Raw genomic sequence first — 16,289 nt, 5'->3', positions numbered from 1 at the left:
CAGGTAAATGGTCAGACCTTCACATTGATTATTCAGATTCTAATGTTATTACGTTTAAGACTACAATATATGATAAATAAATAGGCACAGTTATTAAACACCTGGAAGCAATATTTCCAGATATGCCAATCATTTCCTGCTTTTCAAAACTTTTCAGTGCAGAAAGTCATGATCAATGTTAAGCTTCTGAGATTCTTTTTTGATTATTATTCTAGAAATGGATGTCCTGCAGTTTTAAAATATGAAAGTACTAAACTAGAATGGGCAGTTGCATCAAAAATGATTAATGGACAGTCATACAAAAATCTAGATCCAAGACAAATACTGCTGAAATTGGCAACAACATCTGAGCTCAAAGAGTCTTTTCCAAATTTAGCAAAACTAGTTGCTGTTGGACTGGCCATACCTGTGAGCACAGCTGAATGTAAAAGGGGTTTCTCTGCATTAAGCAGGATAAAAATCTGTATGAGGAATCACATCAGTCCGAACACTCTAAATAATCTGATGCTGATTTCACTGGAGGGACCAGATCCAACAGATTTTAATTATGAAAAAGCTGCTGACAACTGGGCTTCTAAGAAGAGAAGAATTAATGTACAGAATTTTAAGCTGTGAGCATTACAAGGTTTTTCATTACTTAATGAGAAAATAGAAAAATCCTAGTCTTGTTTGTTATAATTACTATATATTATCCTTGTTTGGAGTAATTTCTAATAGAATTACTATTTTAATTTGTTATGAAAAAGGGTCTATCTTAACTCATTCAAAATTAATTATTGAATGAGTTAAAAATTTTTGTATGCCCAGCTAATGCTTTATTCCACCCGGCTGGTAAAAATTTCTGTGGAGAATACTGAACAATGCTTCTCTTCTCACTGCTTGATCCTACTATCCTCATGAAAAGCAGCATGCCATAATAAAAGAAAACTATGTGGTCAGTAGATTAAGTTTTGTTTGTGTCCATAATAAATCAACAAGTAAAATCCCACAAATATAGTTTGTTTTGTCTTCATACCCCTCTCTATGTATTCCTATCAGAATATCATCTTCATCCAACTATGTTGCTTACTTATACCAACAGTTTTCAGGTGAATGAACCAATCAATGCAACAGTTTTGGTCCCCTTATTTTTTATATTCCTGATCTTTATAAATAAACTAGTAATTCATTTCTAAATCCATAACTAATCTTATCCATGCTACCTGTCAGATGTGACCTCTCCACAACTACCCTTGGCTGCTCCTCTCCATCTTCCACATTTGCCACCACTTTCAGCATCCATCCTTCTCAAGCTATGTCTCTCTTCCATTGTGACACCTCTCTCCTCCCCACCTATTTTCCTATCTTGTATCCCTCTTCTGTCATTCTCCTCTCTGTTTCTAATACATACTACTCACCTTTCCATTTGACCAGCTCTTTCTGGTCTTTCACATCACTTCTTACTTCCTCAGTCTTGTTACCTTTGTCATTACTCTTCCCTCAAGCAACAATTTTTTCATTTAGCTCATACTAACTCCATTAAATGTAATTCATTGTTCTTATTAATTTCCATGTCTGTCTGTCTTCATTTTACTCTCCTCAGTATCCTCCTATATCCATTCTCACATTCTCCTTCTTCCTAACCAAGTCATATTTTCCCTCCACCACTACTGACTCCCTTGCTGCCTTACTCCTAATATCCAAAGCCTTATTCACCCTGTTTATTCTCACTCCTAGAAAATAAACTTTCTGTACCTTCTCATTCACCACACCTCTAATAATGGAATCTCCATACAGTGTCACTCATAAATCATTCATTATCTCTTCCTTTCATTTGACCAGCTTTCATTCAATTCTTCCTCACCCTTCCATTCATATTTACTGCTCTTCTAATTTCTCTCTGCATATGCTTCACCTCTTGCCTCAACTTCACCAACTCAGCTTTCAATTCTTACATAGCATTCTCATTGTCATCCATGCTTGCTATCATGCTTTTCAGTCTTCCTATCATGCTGTTATTCTTGCGTGCTTTCTTGACATCAGTCTCACTCGCTTTCATACCAGTACTAGTAGTCCCTTGTTCTTCCTTCTGTTTGCTATATTCACCTTTTTGAACTCTGATAGCTACATAACTTTTAATAGAAAAGGAATCTGTTACACATTGGGTGAAGATAAGTTAGTCAGTTTGATATGGAGGTAGCATAGCAAAATAGGAAAAAGCACTCAAAAGTGCACTCTCAGTTGACAGCCATAATCATCATGAAGATAGAATTAACTACCCTATCATGGCATTAATTAGGTTTCAAACAAGGTAAGTTATTGGTCTGTGATAGTCCATTAAGTAACATGCAAGAGAAAATGGGAATGAGAATATGTTACGCTAGTTTATCTGGTTTACACCAATAATCTTGTATACCAGATACCCACTAGGTTTAGAATTAGCAGAAGTTAACATTCTCCAGTCTTCATTGAATATGTTTAATTTTTTATATCATACTTCATTAAATCTCAAAGTCCGCTTTATTTTCTTCACCTTTTTTTCACATCTCCAGATTGTTCTCATCTCTCACAATACAGACAGCTGATTTCCAATATGTAAATAGGACAGTAGCAAATGTGTTTTAATGGAATGGTAAATTTAGCATACTGTGCTTGCATCATAATGGCAACACATCATAGCACAATTTCGATAAAATGTGATTCAGCTCTGGTTAATGTTAATTTATGTTCTCTTTTCTCTTTTTTTTTTTTTTTCACTTACTCTCCATATCCAGTGCCTCATTCACTGTGTTTATTTTACTTCTAGAAATACAAATCTTTTGCACCTCCTCATTTACTTTGCATATAATAATTAAACCCATATACAGTGCTATTCTGGAATCATTTGTCACCTCTTTCACATGGCCAACTTTCATTGCACTGAAATGAAAGTTGGCCATATTCATTCTCACTCTTCAGTACAATTCATTCTTCAGTATCTAAAATTCTACTTCTTTCATTATACACAAGAAAGATTTTTCCAGTATATGACAGGAAAGGAGAAAACAAGAGATCACCTCTGGAAGTTACACAAGAGTGTGGTTACCACGGCTCTCCAAACAAGACTTGTTTTGTTTGGAGAGTGTTGAATGGGTGGAATCAGTTGCCAGAGTTGGCTGGGTCCTTTATCATTGAATGATTTCAAAGAAAAGTATGAGAGGAATAGTATAGATAATGGTTGGTACGTGCTTCATACAATGAGTGCTTGAATCCATGAAGATGCCTGAGAAAATAAATAATAATGTTGATTTTTTTTTATGATATCTTCATAATAAAAGTTAAGTATTGCATATATGGGAAATTCATTTACGTATCTCATGTATATAATAAGAATATAATAATATAAAACTTTTTTTTTACTGTTCTGCTTGAAAGATTTGAATTTTAACTGAGATGATCTAACTTTTTTTAGATAACTATGATTATGACTTTGATTCTCCACTCCCAAATAAGACAGCACCAAAACCATGTGAAACAGAAATGGATTTATATGAAATGCAACCTAGAGATTTTGGAGAACCACTCAAAGGAAGACTTTCAATGTGTCATTCATCTGGTTGTGATAAGTATGCCTTAGTATTACTCTCTTTCTCTTAATTTATCATTATGTGGTAAAAAGTTTTTTTTCCTCTGCTTGGTTAGAAATTAAATGAAACTTGCCAAGAAATTACACCCTTCTTTAATCCTTTTTACAAGTGTAAGCAAACAACGTGAAGTATCTTCATGGCTAGGCCACTTGTATATACAGTATAACCAGGTCATACAACATGTCAGGCTCCAGACCACCATTATACAATGACTTTTGTCATATAGTGAATCGGAGCTGTTTTTTTTTTCTTTCACTTGTAGATGTATGTAGTGGTTTAATAACATTTTTAAGCAGTCATATATATGTGTAAATGACATAAATAAAGCCTTTATTTACTTCAGCTGTGCAAATAAAAGAGGAGTCAGAGGATGAGTCTCAATAGATTGCAGTATGGTAGCTACTCTTCTAAGTATGACAACCAGACCAGTACCTAGGTCTTCTGCAGACGATTTGGTGCCCACATGTCACATCTGAATGGTGTGAATAGGAAGCAGCAGCCACAGCTGTTGCTTCCTATGCCACACCATTATTACTAGAACGGAAGCATCAATGCTGCCACGGCTGCATTGATGCTTCCGTTCTAGTGGCCTCATTGCCGTAATGATTGCACCATTACAGTACAAAAGCAACTTAGGCTAGCGCTGCCTTTCAGCACACGTGTGGTATCGTTGCAGTGGCTAGATGAGATTCTGACTTAGAGGCGTTCAGTTATAATGCCACGGATGGTAGCTTCGCACTACTGCTCACTCGACCAAGCACATGTACCAAGTACATCTTATTAATACAGGTCTGTAGCTATAATATCAGTGGGAAGCATGGCTATTAGTCATACTGTGGTAAATACATGAACTGAACGTCTTTAGGTTCATGTATCACAAGAAATAAGATTACTGCCAGATTTCGTACTCTCGCTAATGCCAGGTCAGCACCATAGCTGGTGCTGACCTGGCATTAGCGAGATCATGCTTTGTTTTAATTAGTCTGCCCGATTCCCCTGGCCTGTGCCAGTTCTGAGTCAGCTGTTAGTTGCTGGCCAAAAAGGTCATGCCAGATTGGCCATTTGGCACGCTGTGCAGCCGAGACATTCCATGAGAAGGCCCTGATGCTGCTCTGGGCTCAATTGTTCCATCCCTGAACAGTTTTGTCCAGTTCTGGTGCAGTGACATACCTGCTTCGGACCCAAGCCCGATTGGCTCAGTCCTCAGAGCCAATTCTTGTCCCAAGGTTACGGATCTGTCTTGCCAACTTTCCTTACCTACATTACTCTATCGACTAGAGACTGTTCACCTTGGAGACCAGCTGCAGATATGTTATGGTCGAACATGAAAATCACACTCTCTCCCTTGGAATTTCAAGGGCTGACAGGAGCACTCCAGACACCACAGGAGGTGCATTGCTTTATGGGGATGGCATCCCTATCTCTGTATGAACCGATTCAGGGAGCCAAACCCTTACAAAGAAAAGACAACTCTCCCCAAGACTCCTGATGACCTCCAAGTTCGGTTACATTACTGCACTACGAGGGCCGGTCTCCATGTCCGGGTTTGGGAATATTAACCCGATTCCCTTTTGGTCTACCAGTGGGACCAGCTTTTTTTTCTTGAAAAGTCCCAAAGTAGGACGTTGCGAGAAAAAAAGTCAGTCAGTCAGTTCTCCTATCCCTTAGGACTGACTGACCCATGTTCAACTGTTGTTCACGTGGAACCCTTCTCCACCTCAGTCTTCAAGATTCTCACTTGAGCATTTGCTACTAGCACCAAGATCTGCACCAATGGTGGCTCCAAGTGGGTTTACACCCAGCACCTTCCATGCACACCACTTCAACCCTTCTACTCACTGCTGCATAAGTGTTAGGATTATCTGCAGCAACAGCCAGGTATGGACTCGACGCTGGAGTGCCATTCATTTTCAGGGCTAGTTGCTTCGGCAGGTGAGTTGTTACACACTTCTTAGGGATTCCAACTTCCATGGTCACCGTCCTGCTGTTTTAGAATAATTTTCAGAAACAAAAAAGTTATTCTGAATGGCTTGGCTTTTGGGAACATGACACCATTGAAAGTTTTCTATTTCAACAATAAGATTGTCATGTTTACAGAGAACTACAGTATTAACTTGTGTAGCACTTTTCACCTCACTAAGAACTTTCTTTGTTTTTAACAACTGTGACAAAATAACAGAAGCTGTATAAGGATAGGGTGTGAATAAGGAGAGAGAGAGAGAGAGAGAGAGAGAGAGAGAGAGAATGGGGGGGGGGAACAGGTTTATTGCATCAAGAGTGGTTGGTGAGTGGAATGCTTGGCCTGTGATTGTAGTAAGTGTATAAACTATGAATGGGCTTAAGGCATAGGTCAATGATCTTTGTGTGTGGGTGTGTGTGAGAGAGATTATGGACCTACTGTGATGAGTCTTTTGACTCTGAGGAGGTTTGATGATGATAATTACAAAAATGATATTCGAATTGCAGAATATTGGTCATAAGGATAGACCAGTTGGGCACAGAATTTTTCAAAATATGTTGGAAATGAGATAAAGAGATTATAAAAATCAAGTGAATATTAAATCCAGCATTATTTCAAAGCTGAATACAGAAACTATAAAAGTTTCGTATGAAATTTGACCGGAGAGCTTACGGGAATACACTTGCCGGCATTTACGAGTTGCCCTAGCCGGACCTTATAGGAGACACGATCAATATCAAATGTCTGCATATTCGCCTTCTATCAGTCCATTTTGCTAAGGTTTCACTGGCCTGACAGCTGTTTCAAACTAGTTGATTTTCGTCAGAGACCAGGCAGAAACCTTAAGAGAGCAAAAACTCTCTTTCAATACTAAGGAACTTGAAATGTCAGAGAGGTGTATTTTTCGTAAGCAAACTCTCGGTTGGTGCATAAAAGTATTTACTAAAATAAAGAGCCAAAAGGCTTCAGTTCAGCAATGCAAAATTATAAAAATCAAGTGATATTAACTCTTTCTTTTAAGGTTACACGATCAGCATTCATATTTATGAATTTAGGGACACAAAACACGGGTGTTGAAAAGATTATTTTATTGATTAATAATAATCAGTAAAATAATCTTTGGAAGTGGATATTAAATCAAGCATTATTTTAGTAAATACTTTTACGCACCGGCCGAGAGTTCACTTACGAACTTGAAACCTCTCTGACATTTCAAGTTCCTTAATATCGAAAGAGAGTTTTTGCTCTCTTTCTGCCTGGTCTCTGACGAAAACCAACCAGTTTGAAACAGCTGTCAGGCCAGTGAAACCTTATCAAAATGGACCAATAGAAGGCAAATGTAAGGACACTTGATAGCGATTGTGTCTCCTATAAGGTCTGGCTAGGGTAACTCGTAAATGCCGGTGAGTGTATTCCCGTAAGCTCTCTAGTCAAATTTCATACAAAACTTTTATAGTTTCTGTATTCGACTTTGAAATAATTTGAAATAATGCTGGATTTAATATTCACTTGATTTTTATAATTTTTGCATTGCCGAACATTCTTTATTTTAGGAGATAAAGAGATGATATGAGTGAGACATTTAAGCTGACAAGGACTATTTCTCAGATTGACATTGAAGTTGATTTTTCATATAGTATAACAAGGAGGGAGGATGAGTATGTGGGAAGAAAGATCATGCAGATGGATGTGCAGAGGAGAAGGAAGTGCAAGCAGCCAAAGAAGAGATGGAGGGAGCTGGTGGAGGAGAACTTGAGAATGAAGAACTTGGATGTGGTTACTTAAGAGAAGAATCATTAAAACAGCGAATTAAGTGGGATAATCTGCAGAAGAAGAAGATAACAAGGTAAAGGAACAAGACAATTAGCCATCCCTGGTAGTTCAAAAGGAAGGAGTGTATATTTTATTTTTCTCATGGAGAGTGTTAAGAGTATGGAGTGCATTGCCTGAAAGGGTGGTAAGAGTGGAAACAGTGAACAAGTTTAATGAGTGGTATGTGTCTAAGGTGAACAATACAAAGACTGCACTTACAATTCTTATGACTCTATGGTGGGTCTTAATAATAATAATAATAATAATAATAACAATAACAACACTAACACATACTATGGTGTACTATGAGACCTTGCACTACAACTGTTAAGCAGTTGCATCAAACCAAACTGTGGTGATGTTATACTGTATTTGTCTGTCAAGTTGCCAGCCTGGTTGGTGGAGTAATTAGCACATTTGCTCTCCAGCATTTGACTACATTCAAATCTCAGTTATGAGCATGGGTGTTTGTGAGTCTAGGCCAGGGGTCGGCAACCTGCGGCTCGCGAGCCACATGCGGCTCTTTGGATGTGAAGGTGCGGCTCTTTAGTTCCATACGCAAATATTATTTATTTTATCAAAAAAAAAAAAAATTTTAAATCGTTCTGAATCGATTAATGAGGATTAGGCACCGATTCTATCTCTCAGCCACTTGTACTCGCTTTTCACCGTACCCCTCCCCCGTGACAGGCATCGTCACTGTCGTCAGTCCGTCGGAAGCTCTCGGAAGTTTATATGTTTGGCAATTTTCATTGATTTCGGCATAGCTGGGCATAACACCTTTACTCGTAAACTAAGTATCTAATATTTGCCAAAAATTAAAAAAAAAAACTAAAATGTGCAGACTGCGCCGTGATAAACACGTTCTGACAAGTCCGTTCGTGCCAGTCGGCGATCACCGCACACGGGAGGCGACCACAGATGCGACGAAACCATGTACTTATAGTCAATCAGTACGTGAGAGAGTGAGACAAACAGTGTTTCGTGTCTAAATTATTTATTTTAATAATTAAATTATTAGAGAATTATTTATTTTATTTAGGTAGGTATTTTTAATTGGGAAATATCGTTGTAAAATGTTTTTTGATAAATTATATTTCATTATGCCCAGCTTCTCGTATCCGCTAAAACAGTACAAGATAGAATAGCTAAAATGTCTTCAAATGTAACATATTTGCAGGTGGAAGATATTCAACCTTCTTCTGCCTTATCACTGGCTATAGATGAGTCTTGCGACATAAAAGACACGGCACAAGTTGCCCTTTTTGTCAGGTATATGTCTTCCCAAGGTCCAAAAGAAGAACTTCTAGGATTGCTACCGCTCTCGGGACAAACTAGAGGGGAAGATATAGCAAATGCCGTGCAAAAATGCCTTGAAGACAATAAGATCTTGTGGCTCTTTAAAAACTTTTTAAAATTTTGTGGCTCTTTAAAAACTTTGAAATTTTGTAAATTGTAATTTTTGACTCTTCCGACTCAAAAGGTTGCCGACCCCGGGTCTAGGCGGTTGATGACTTCCACTGGCCAGTGTGAAATCATCTCCCCAAATATTGGAGGCTGAAGTGGTTTGAAAATATCTTAAGTGGTTTGCAATGATCAGTCAAATTTAAAGATTATGTAGAAAAAAACTAAAAAAATACAAAAAAAAGTATAAAATTAATAAAAATGGGAAAAAAATCCTTAGTCCACCCACAATATTAATGTATTATAGGTTTATGACTTTTCATGAGTGGGAGTCACATAACAAAAAACAGCTAAAGATAATAATAATAACAAGTAAAGATAATCATAATTATTATTAGTATTTTTTGCATATTCATTGATATTTAGAAGCATCAGTAATTAAGGCATTTTAATTAAATTAAAGCATCAGTAATTAAAGCATCAGTAATTAAGGCAATGAATTTTTAGCATTGGGAAATGATATGAGACTAAAATATTATTGCTATTACTTCATTTCATTTTGTATAGTGATTCAATGGTCGTGAGACCCTTTTACAGGGAGGTATGGCACCACCTCAATCCCCCCCCCCATTTTTATCCAGACTCGGGACCGGCATAGCTGACAATTCAGACCTATGGCTGGAGGGATTGTCTTAAGTATTCCTAACTGTATCCATGTGTGTTCACGGGGCCGGTTTGCCTGCATGCGGGATGAAAAACCCAGATAAACGGGAGGAAAAACCCTGCTGTCTACACCCAGGACTGGCTAACTTGGCTATGGCTGAGGAAGATCCTTAAGCTCCTCACGTTGTCAACGGGAATCAAACTTAGGACACTCCTTCCCCAGGCATATGGTTGTGAAGCGCATAGCCACTAGGCTAACCACGCAGACATTGCCATTACTGAGACTTGGCTAAGAGAAAAGGATATCCTTGCAGGAACAAAAAGTGATGAATACAGTGTATGCAGGAGAAATGGGCAGGATGCAAAGAGTTGGAGAATATTAATATAACTATAATTTTCAGTCCTCTGAAGTCCAGAAAACTCACTGAAGGAGACCAAATACTCACAGATTACAATATCCACTCTGAAAGCATTCCATTCATTTATCATTTGTCATTCCAAAAATTTTCATTTCCTTACTCACATGACTGGTGTATATTTTCCTATGATGCCCTTTCATTTTCCTACCATTATTCTTCTTCTCCCAAACTCTTCAGATATTCCATTAATCTATCCTCATACTCAGCAGTCAAAACTTCTAAAACTGCAGAAATCCAAATGTGGTCAGATTAATGCCTTATACAATGAAATTGTCACTTCTTTATTCCTACTTGATAGTATCCTTCACATTTTGGCAGCAGTTTTATGATAATTTTTTAAATATGTCCCTGAACTTCATCTTCTTCTCCAGCATGCTCCTAGATCCCTCACCTCCTCTGTTTCTGGACAGAACAAAGTTCTTCTAGGAAAATACAACTCATTCCAATTTTTTCTAACCAAAGTACATGTTGAATGATATCCCTATTCACATCAAGGCTTCCTGACATTGCTCTTCCTAGTTTAGCATCATTAGCATACATTTGAATGTCTCCTCTCAAAAACTTTAAACCATGTAGACAAGCTGAAAGAGGAGGTAGAATGTCTCGGGAATGAGATAAGAAGTATGAAAGATGAGATTAGGCAAATGGAAGAGATGAATGCAAAGCAAATCAAAGTAGGAGCGAGAGAGAGTTATGGGAATGATAGAAGAGGAGAGAAGAGAAACAGTAGAATAGAGAGAGAGAATGAGAAAGACTTATGAGAATGATAGAAGAGGAGAGAATAGAAACAATAGAAGAGAGGGAATGAGATACAGTTATGGGAATGATAGAAGAGGAGAGAATAAAAACAGTAGGAGAGAGGGAATGAGAAGAATGCGAGGAAGTGATGGAATCAGGGATAAAGTGATGCCAGGATGGCAGGTAAGTATGGGAACACAGAGAGAAAGTGTTAGAGGAGAGAGAGAGAGTGAGAGATGCAGGTGAGCAATCAAGGAACAGAGTGGTAAGAGGTGTGATGTATTGAGACTTGATAATCCGTGGTGTGCAAGATAGGATGCCAGAGGAGTGTTTACCTGGAGGAACGATAGAAAGTGTGGCTATGGCAATTAAGTGGAGTGAAAGGGTGGATGAGATGATTGTGATGCAGGGCACGAATGACTTGAGAAGCAGTGTTAATTGGGTGGCAAGAGATCTGAGATTCGTGCTTGAGGTTGTACAAAAGAAAACGCAGAGAGAAAAGATGGTGTGTGTATGTTACCCAGGTATGATAATGACTAGCTGAGCAGAAAAGTATTAATAATAAATAGCATAATAGCCATAATGTGTCAGAAGATTGGATTGAATATATGGATGCTTGGCGGGCATTTGAGGACAGAAAGGAGCTCTACGTGAAAGACTGCTTGCATTTGAATGAGGAAAGAAGTAGGCATCTGGAGACATTGCTGTTTTCTGAACGAGTTGGTGTGTCAATGCAGGGAACTAGAATTCCCAAGATGGTTGCAGGGGTGGCCTCTTGTGGGAATGGGTGCTTGGGGGAAAGGTGATGACATCAGATAATGCTGAGTCCAGGCTCAAGGACCAGTAAAATGCCTAAAACAATTCTATGAACCACTAAGTTACAGAGGCGTAGCTGGGGGGGGGGGGGGGGATCTGCCCCAGACAGCACTTTTCTGGCATTTAAGAAATCTTGCCATACTGTCTATAAAACAGCAACTCAGTGATGAAATAGACTTCGACAATGTCATCATGGACGATTTTGCAAACAGAAAAGCAAGTAAAATAACATTTTAGAATGTTGGAATTCAAGTTTTACTTCAAAAATAAACATAGGGTTTTTAATTTATTTCCCTATACGTCGTTTTGACTTTTTGTAATTTTTTTAAAAACCTATGTAGGAATTACCGACACTTCGGAAAAACTGTGCCATTTATAACATAATAAATCTAAAAGCATGTTTTGAATACATATGGAAATATAATTAATTAAATTGGAAGTAAACGATTAAAAGTGTATCATCATTGAACAAAGTTTTAATTTTTATTAAACAAATAAATAATATGATATAATTATGTTACTACTTACTTTTAATGAGATGGTTGAGCTTCTCTGCCCTTGCAGAGTTGCTGGATATCTGGCTCAATATTGGTCAACTTCAGTCGAAAATCGACACACATACACGAAGACGGTGTCTGTATTTTGTTTTTATTTGAAGGAGCGATGAAAATCCTTTCTTGCAAAGATAGGTTGTAGAAAATTGCATGATGATTTTCAATACTACTTCAGATAATTCAGGAAATTCAATTCTCACTGAAGGCGAGATCCAAACTCGAGCAAACCAAGATCATGAATTGCATTTTAAGTCCAATGTCACATGAAAGCTCAATTAACTGTTCTTTTTTTGATAACGAAAAATCGTTCTCGTGACTGCAAGCCTGAAATGGATCGCAAACCCACAGAAATTTCTTATAAAAGTTATTCAGAAAATATATTTCAAAATTCTGTTTCAGAGTTTTGAGGTGGTCACAAACCCTTTCCAGAAACTCAGAATCAACAAAAATATCATTTTTCACTAAAAAGGATTCCAATGTTGCAAATTGTCTGTCTTTTACATAACTAATCTATAACACCAGTTTTTTTCCTCGAATGCCTTTATTTTGTCATAGGCATTAAAAACAGTTAAAGAATTTCCCTGAAGGGAGAGATTTAGTTCATTTAATTTCGAAAAAATGTCTGAAAATAGCATAGTGTTGATAACCATGCTTCGTCGACAAAGAATAATGCAAAATCAGAATTATGTTCATTTACAAACAATTAAATTTTTTCGTGCCTTAATTGAAAAAACCTTAGTACTTTGCCCCTGGAAAGCCAGCGAATTTCAGAATGAAGCAAAAGTTGTATATATTCACTGTCCATTTCATCGCAGAGTACTGAAAATAACCTGTTATTTAATGGTCGAGCTTTAATAAAATTAACTAGCTTTACAGCATTGTATAACACAGTTTTTAATTCTGGTGCCATTCTTTTGGAGGCTAACGCTTCCTTATGTACCCAATTCATATCTGGAGGTACTTCCTTGACCATAGAAACAATCCCACTATGCCTGCCTGTAAGGGCGCGAGCTCCATCCGAACAGAAGCCTATACATTTTTCCTACTGGATCCCTTTGTGTATTATGTAATTATTGAGAGTGTAAAATATTTCTTCTCCAGTTGTTCGGTATGGCAAAGTTCTACAAAACAGAATATTATCATGAAAGTTGTTACCATGCACATATCTTACATAGCATATTAACTGCGCATCTTCTGTAACATCAGTAGTCTCGTCTATTTGTAACGCATAATAAGGGCTCTTCTTAACTCTTTCGATTAACTGCGATTCTACGTCACCTGCCGTATCATTAATTCTGTGACCGACAGTGTCATTTGAAAGAGGAATCAGATCAACATCTTTTAGTAACTTGTTGCCAAAAATCGTTTTTATCACATCTTTTATAGCTGCGATAGGATATGATTTCCCTGTTTTCACTATGCACAAACTTAAAGATAGGATGCTTCCAGTGCCTTGCTGTTAATGGAACCAATGCCCGAAACTATATCTTTCCCATGATTTAATGTCCCTAAGCGGTGCTGAAAAAATTCAATTGGTTTTTTTTCACATCACAATGTTTAGTTTCTAAATGTCGTCGGAGTTTTGCAGATTTCATGCACTCATTTGACAACACTTCATAATACAAAACACATTGAGGTTTCTGCTCACTTTCATCTCCGCACCAAGTAAACCCGAATTCCAAATAAGAACTGTTATATTTCCTACTGTATTTTTTCTTTGAACTGCTTGTTTCTTCTACTTTATTAGTATCAGATTTACCGTTACAACACGTGTATTACAATTAGGGTGAGCATCACCTGTTTTATTTGCTTTTCTTTTCAAAGTTTTAATTCTTAGCCACTTTTTGATTATTAAAAAAACGTTTCTGAAAAATATATAAATATGTAAATACTGGGGTTAACTAACGACACACTTTGTCCAAGTATCGCTTAGCACTTCTGAAGATATACTGAGCCTTGGTTGAAGGAGGGGAAACCTTCAGTAATAAAAATCAATAAACAACAAGCAATTAGTTGAAATGTGGATAACACATGTTCTCTTCAAATCTGACAAAACAGCAAGGGTGGGTGAAGTGAACAACAATATAGTTTTATTGCTTCTGCCTTTGAACATTCTAACTATTTGTTGGTTTTTTTAAGTCTCCATTTGATTTCAATATTTTTTACTTACTTATTCAATTTTAATTTGTTTTGTTTAGATAATTAAAAAATATTTATTTAATTAATTTAAGTCTGCCTGTGGACCACCTGTTTCATCGTCATGGACCACCTGTGGTCCGCAGACCACAGGTTGAGAAACACTGCTTTATACTAATGCCAGGAGTATCCGCAATAAAGGAGATGAATTGGTGTCATTCATAGCATCAGTGTGACAAAACATTATTAGGATCTCTGAGATGTGGTTGACGGAAGATGATATAATAACAGAAGGTAGAAATAGCAAGGTACAGCATTTGTCGACAGGATAGGAAAGGAAAATGCGGTGGTAGAGTACTGCTTATGATAAGTGATGGCTTATGTCCTCTCAAAGTGGAGACTTGGGGGTAGTGACACTAATGGTTTTGAAAGCATATGGTGTGAGGTAGAGGTGGGAAAGACAGAATATTTAGTGCGGTGTTGCTACAAGCCAAGGAGTAAAGAGGGTGGGGAGCAGGAGATGTTTAGGCAGTTGAGCTTCGCAAGTGCAAGAAGAATAATTGTTATGGGAGATTTTAACTAAAGCAGTATAAGCTGGTTGGAGGAAATGCATGTAGTAATAAGGGGATGTAATTTCTAGAATTCTTCAAGGACAAATGTCTTAGGAAACATGTAATAGAAGGAACACGAGGTTCAAGAGTTTTGGATTTGGTCATAGCATCAGAAGAGCTGATTATAACTGACATGGTAACTCTGAACCCAGTTGGAGAGTGTGACAATGTGGTTTTGACTTGGAAAATGAATAGACATGCAGGAGTATCAAAGAGAAGTGAATTGTAGTAGCAGACTGGAAATACCTAATTATAGGCCAGTTTGGATTTCATTAGTAGTTGTTAAGATAGTAGAGAAATTAGCGAGGGTCCATGTACAGTGTTGGGAAGATGAGAGTAATGTTATCTGTGAGATTCAGCATGGATTTGTTAAGGGGTCACTCTTGATTTAGTAATATGATTGCCAGATTTTGCAAAGGCATTTGACAGGGTGCCACATGATAAGCTGATATTTAATTGCAGCACATGGGTTTACATTGCATAGGTTATTTAACTGGATTCAGGATTGGCTGTCTGATAGGTATCAGAGAGTTGTGTATGGTGGCGCAATATCAAGGCGGCCGAAGGTTACAAGTGGTGTCCCACAGGGCTGAGTACCGGGACCTGTATTGTTTAACCTTATGAGGGCCCCCCCCTGCAATCCACTGATTAGAAAATGTAATCAGTGGATTGCAGGAGGATATTCAGTTGTTTGCAGATGATGTGAAACTGGGAAGAGTTATTAGTAATAGTGCAGATGTGGCAGCCTTGCAAGAGGATTTTAACAAACTAGAGAGATGGGTAAATGAATGAGGGCGGTTTAATGCAACAAAATGCAAAGTCTTGAAGTTTGGGATACAATGATGGGAGGCTGTATACTCTGTTGTAGGAGCTGTACTGGAGAAAGTAAGGGGGAGACAAGAGATCTGGGGGGGGGGGGGGGTGATGATTGATCGTAACCTGAAATTTAATGAACATATTGTGGTGAAGGTAACCCAGAGGATTGCTGCAATACTGAGAAGTACGCTGACCTGCAAAGATAAAAGAGTTATCGTTCCATTGTATAAGACTCTAATCAGACCACACTTAAATTATTGTTCTCAAATTTCGTCCCCAGGATTTGAAGTGGATAAATTAACTGTGGAAAAGGTACAGAGGCAGATAACAAAGATGGTTTCAGGACTGTACAATGTTAGTTATGAGGATTGGCTGAGGGAATGTGGCTGCAGAGTTTAGTTGATAGAAGAAGGAGAAGTGATATGATTGAGACTTTTAAACTGTTGAGAAGTAGTTATAGGGTTGACACTGGGGAGTTCTTTTGCTTGGTTGAACAGCGGGAAGGAGTGATGACAAGGGGCCATCCCTGGAAGTTACGAAAGGAAACTGTGAGCAAGAGGGTGAGGAGTGGTTTCTTTATATGGAGGGTGGTTCAACCGTGGAATGTATTGTCTGATAGGGTTGTGAGAGCAAGAAAAGTCAGTGAGTTCAAAGAGTGGTATTATAGACTTTGTGTTTCCTACGAAGGACTTTCCATGATGAGTCTTTTGACTCCATGGAGACCTGAATAATAATAATAATAATATCATTAACAT

The 16,289-nt window shown here is 37.7% G+C and overlaps 1 protein-coding gene across 4 annotated transcripts in view; it reads left to right on the top strand.

Annotated features, from left to right (window-relative positions):
- The window catches only part of LOC150106232 (voltage-dependent calcium channel subunit alpha-2/delta-3-like), a 2,133,114-nt gene that overhangs the window by 1,968,525 nt on the left and 148,300 nt on the right, over positions 1-16,289 (top strand). For all 4 annotated transcript variants that reach the window (XM_090393048.1, XM_090393049.1, XM_090393047.1 and 1 more), the window contains one exon: positions 3,431-3,584. In XM_090393048.1, the coding sequence (XP_090249174.1) occupies positions 3,431-3,584 (154 nt within the window). The remainder of the gene's footprint in view (positions 1-3,430; positions 3,585-16,289) is intronic.

Source organism: Typopeltis vanoorti, chromosome 5, assembly GCF_054136105.1.
Source record: "Typopeltis vanoorti isolate ZY-2024b chromosome 5, IOZ_Tvanoo_1.0, whole genome shotgun sequence".
Lineage (NCBI taxonomy): Eukaryota > Metazoa > Arthropoda > Arachnida > Uropygi > Thelyphonidae > Typopeltis > Typopeltis vanoorti.
Note: the sequence above shows the minus strand (reverse complement) of the source record. Positions and strands in the feature narration are given on the sequence as shown.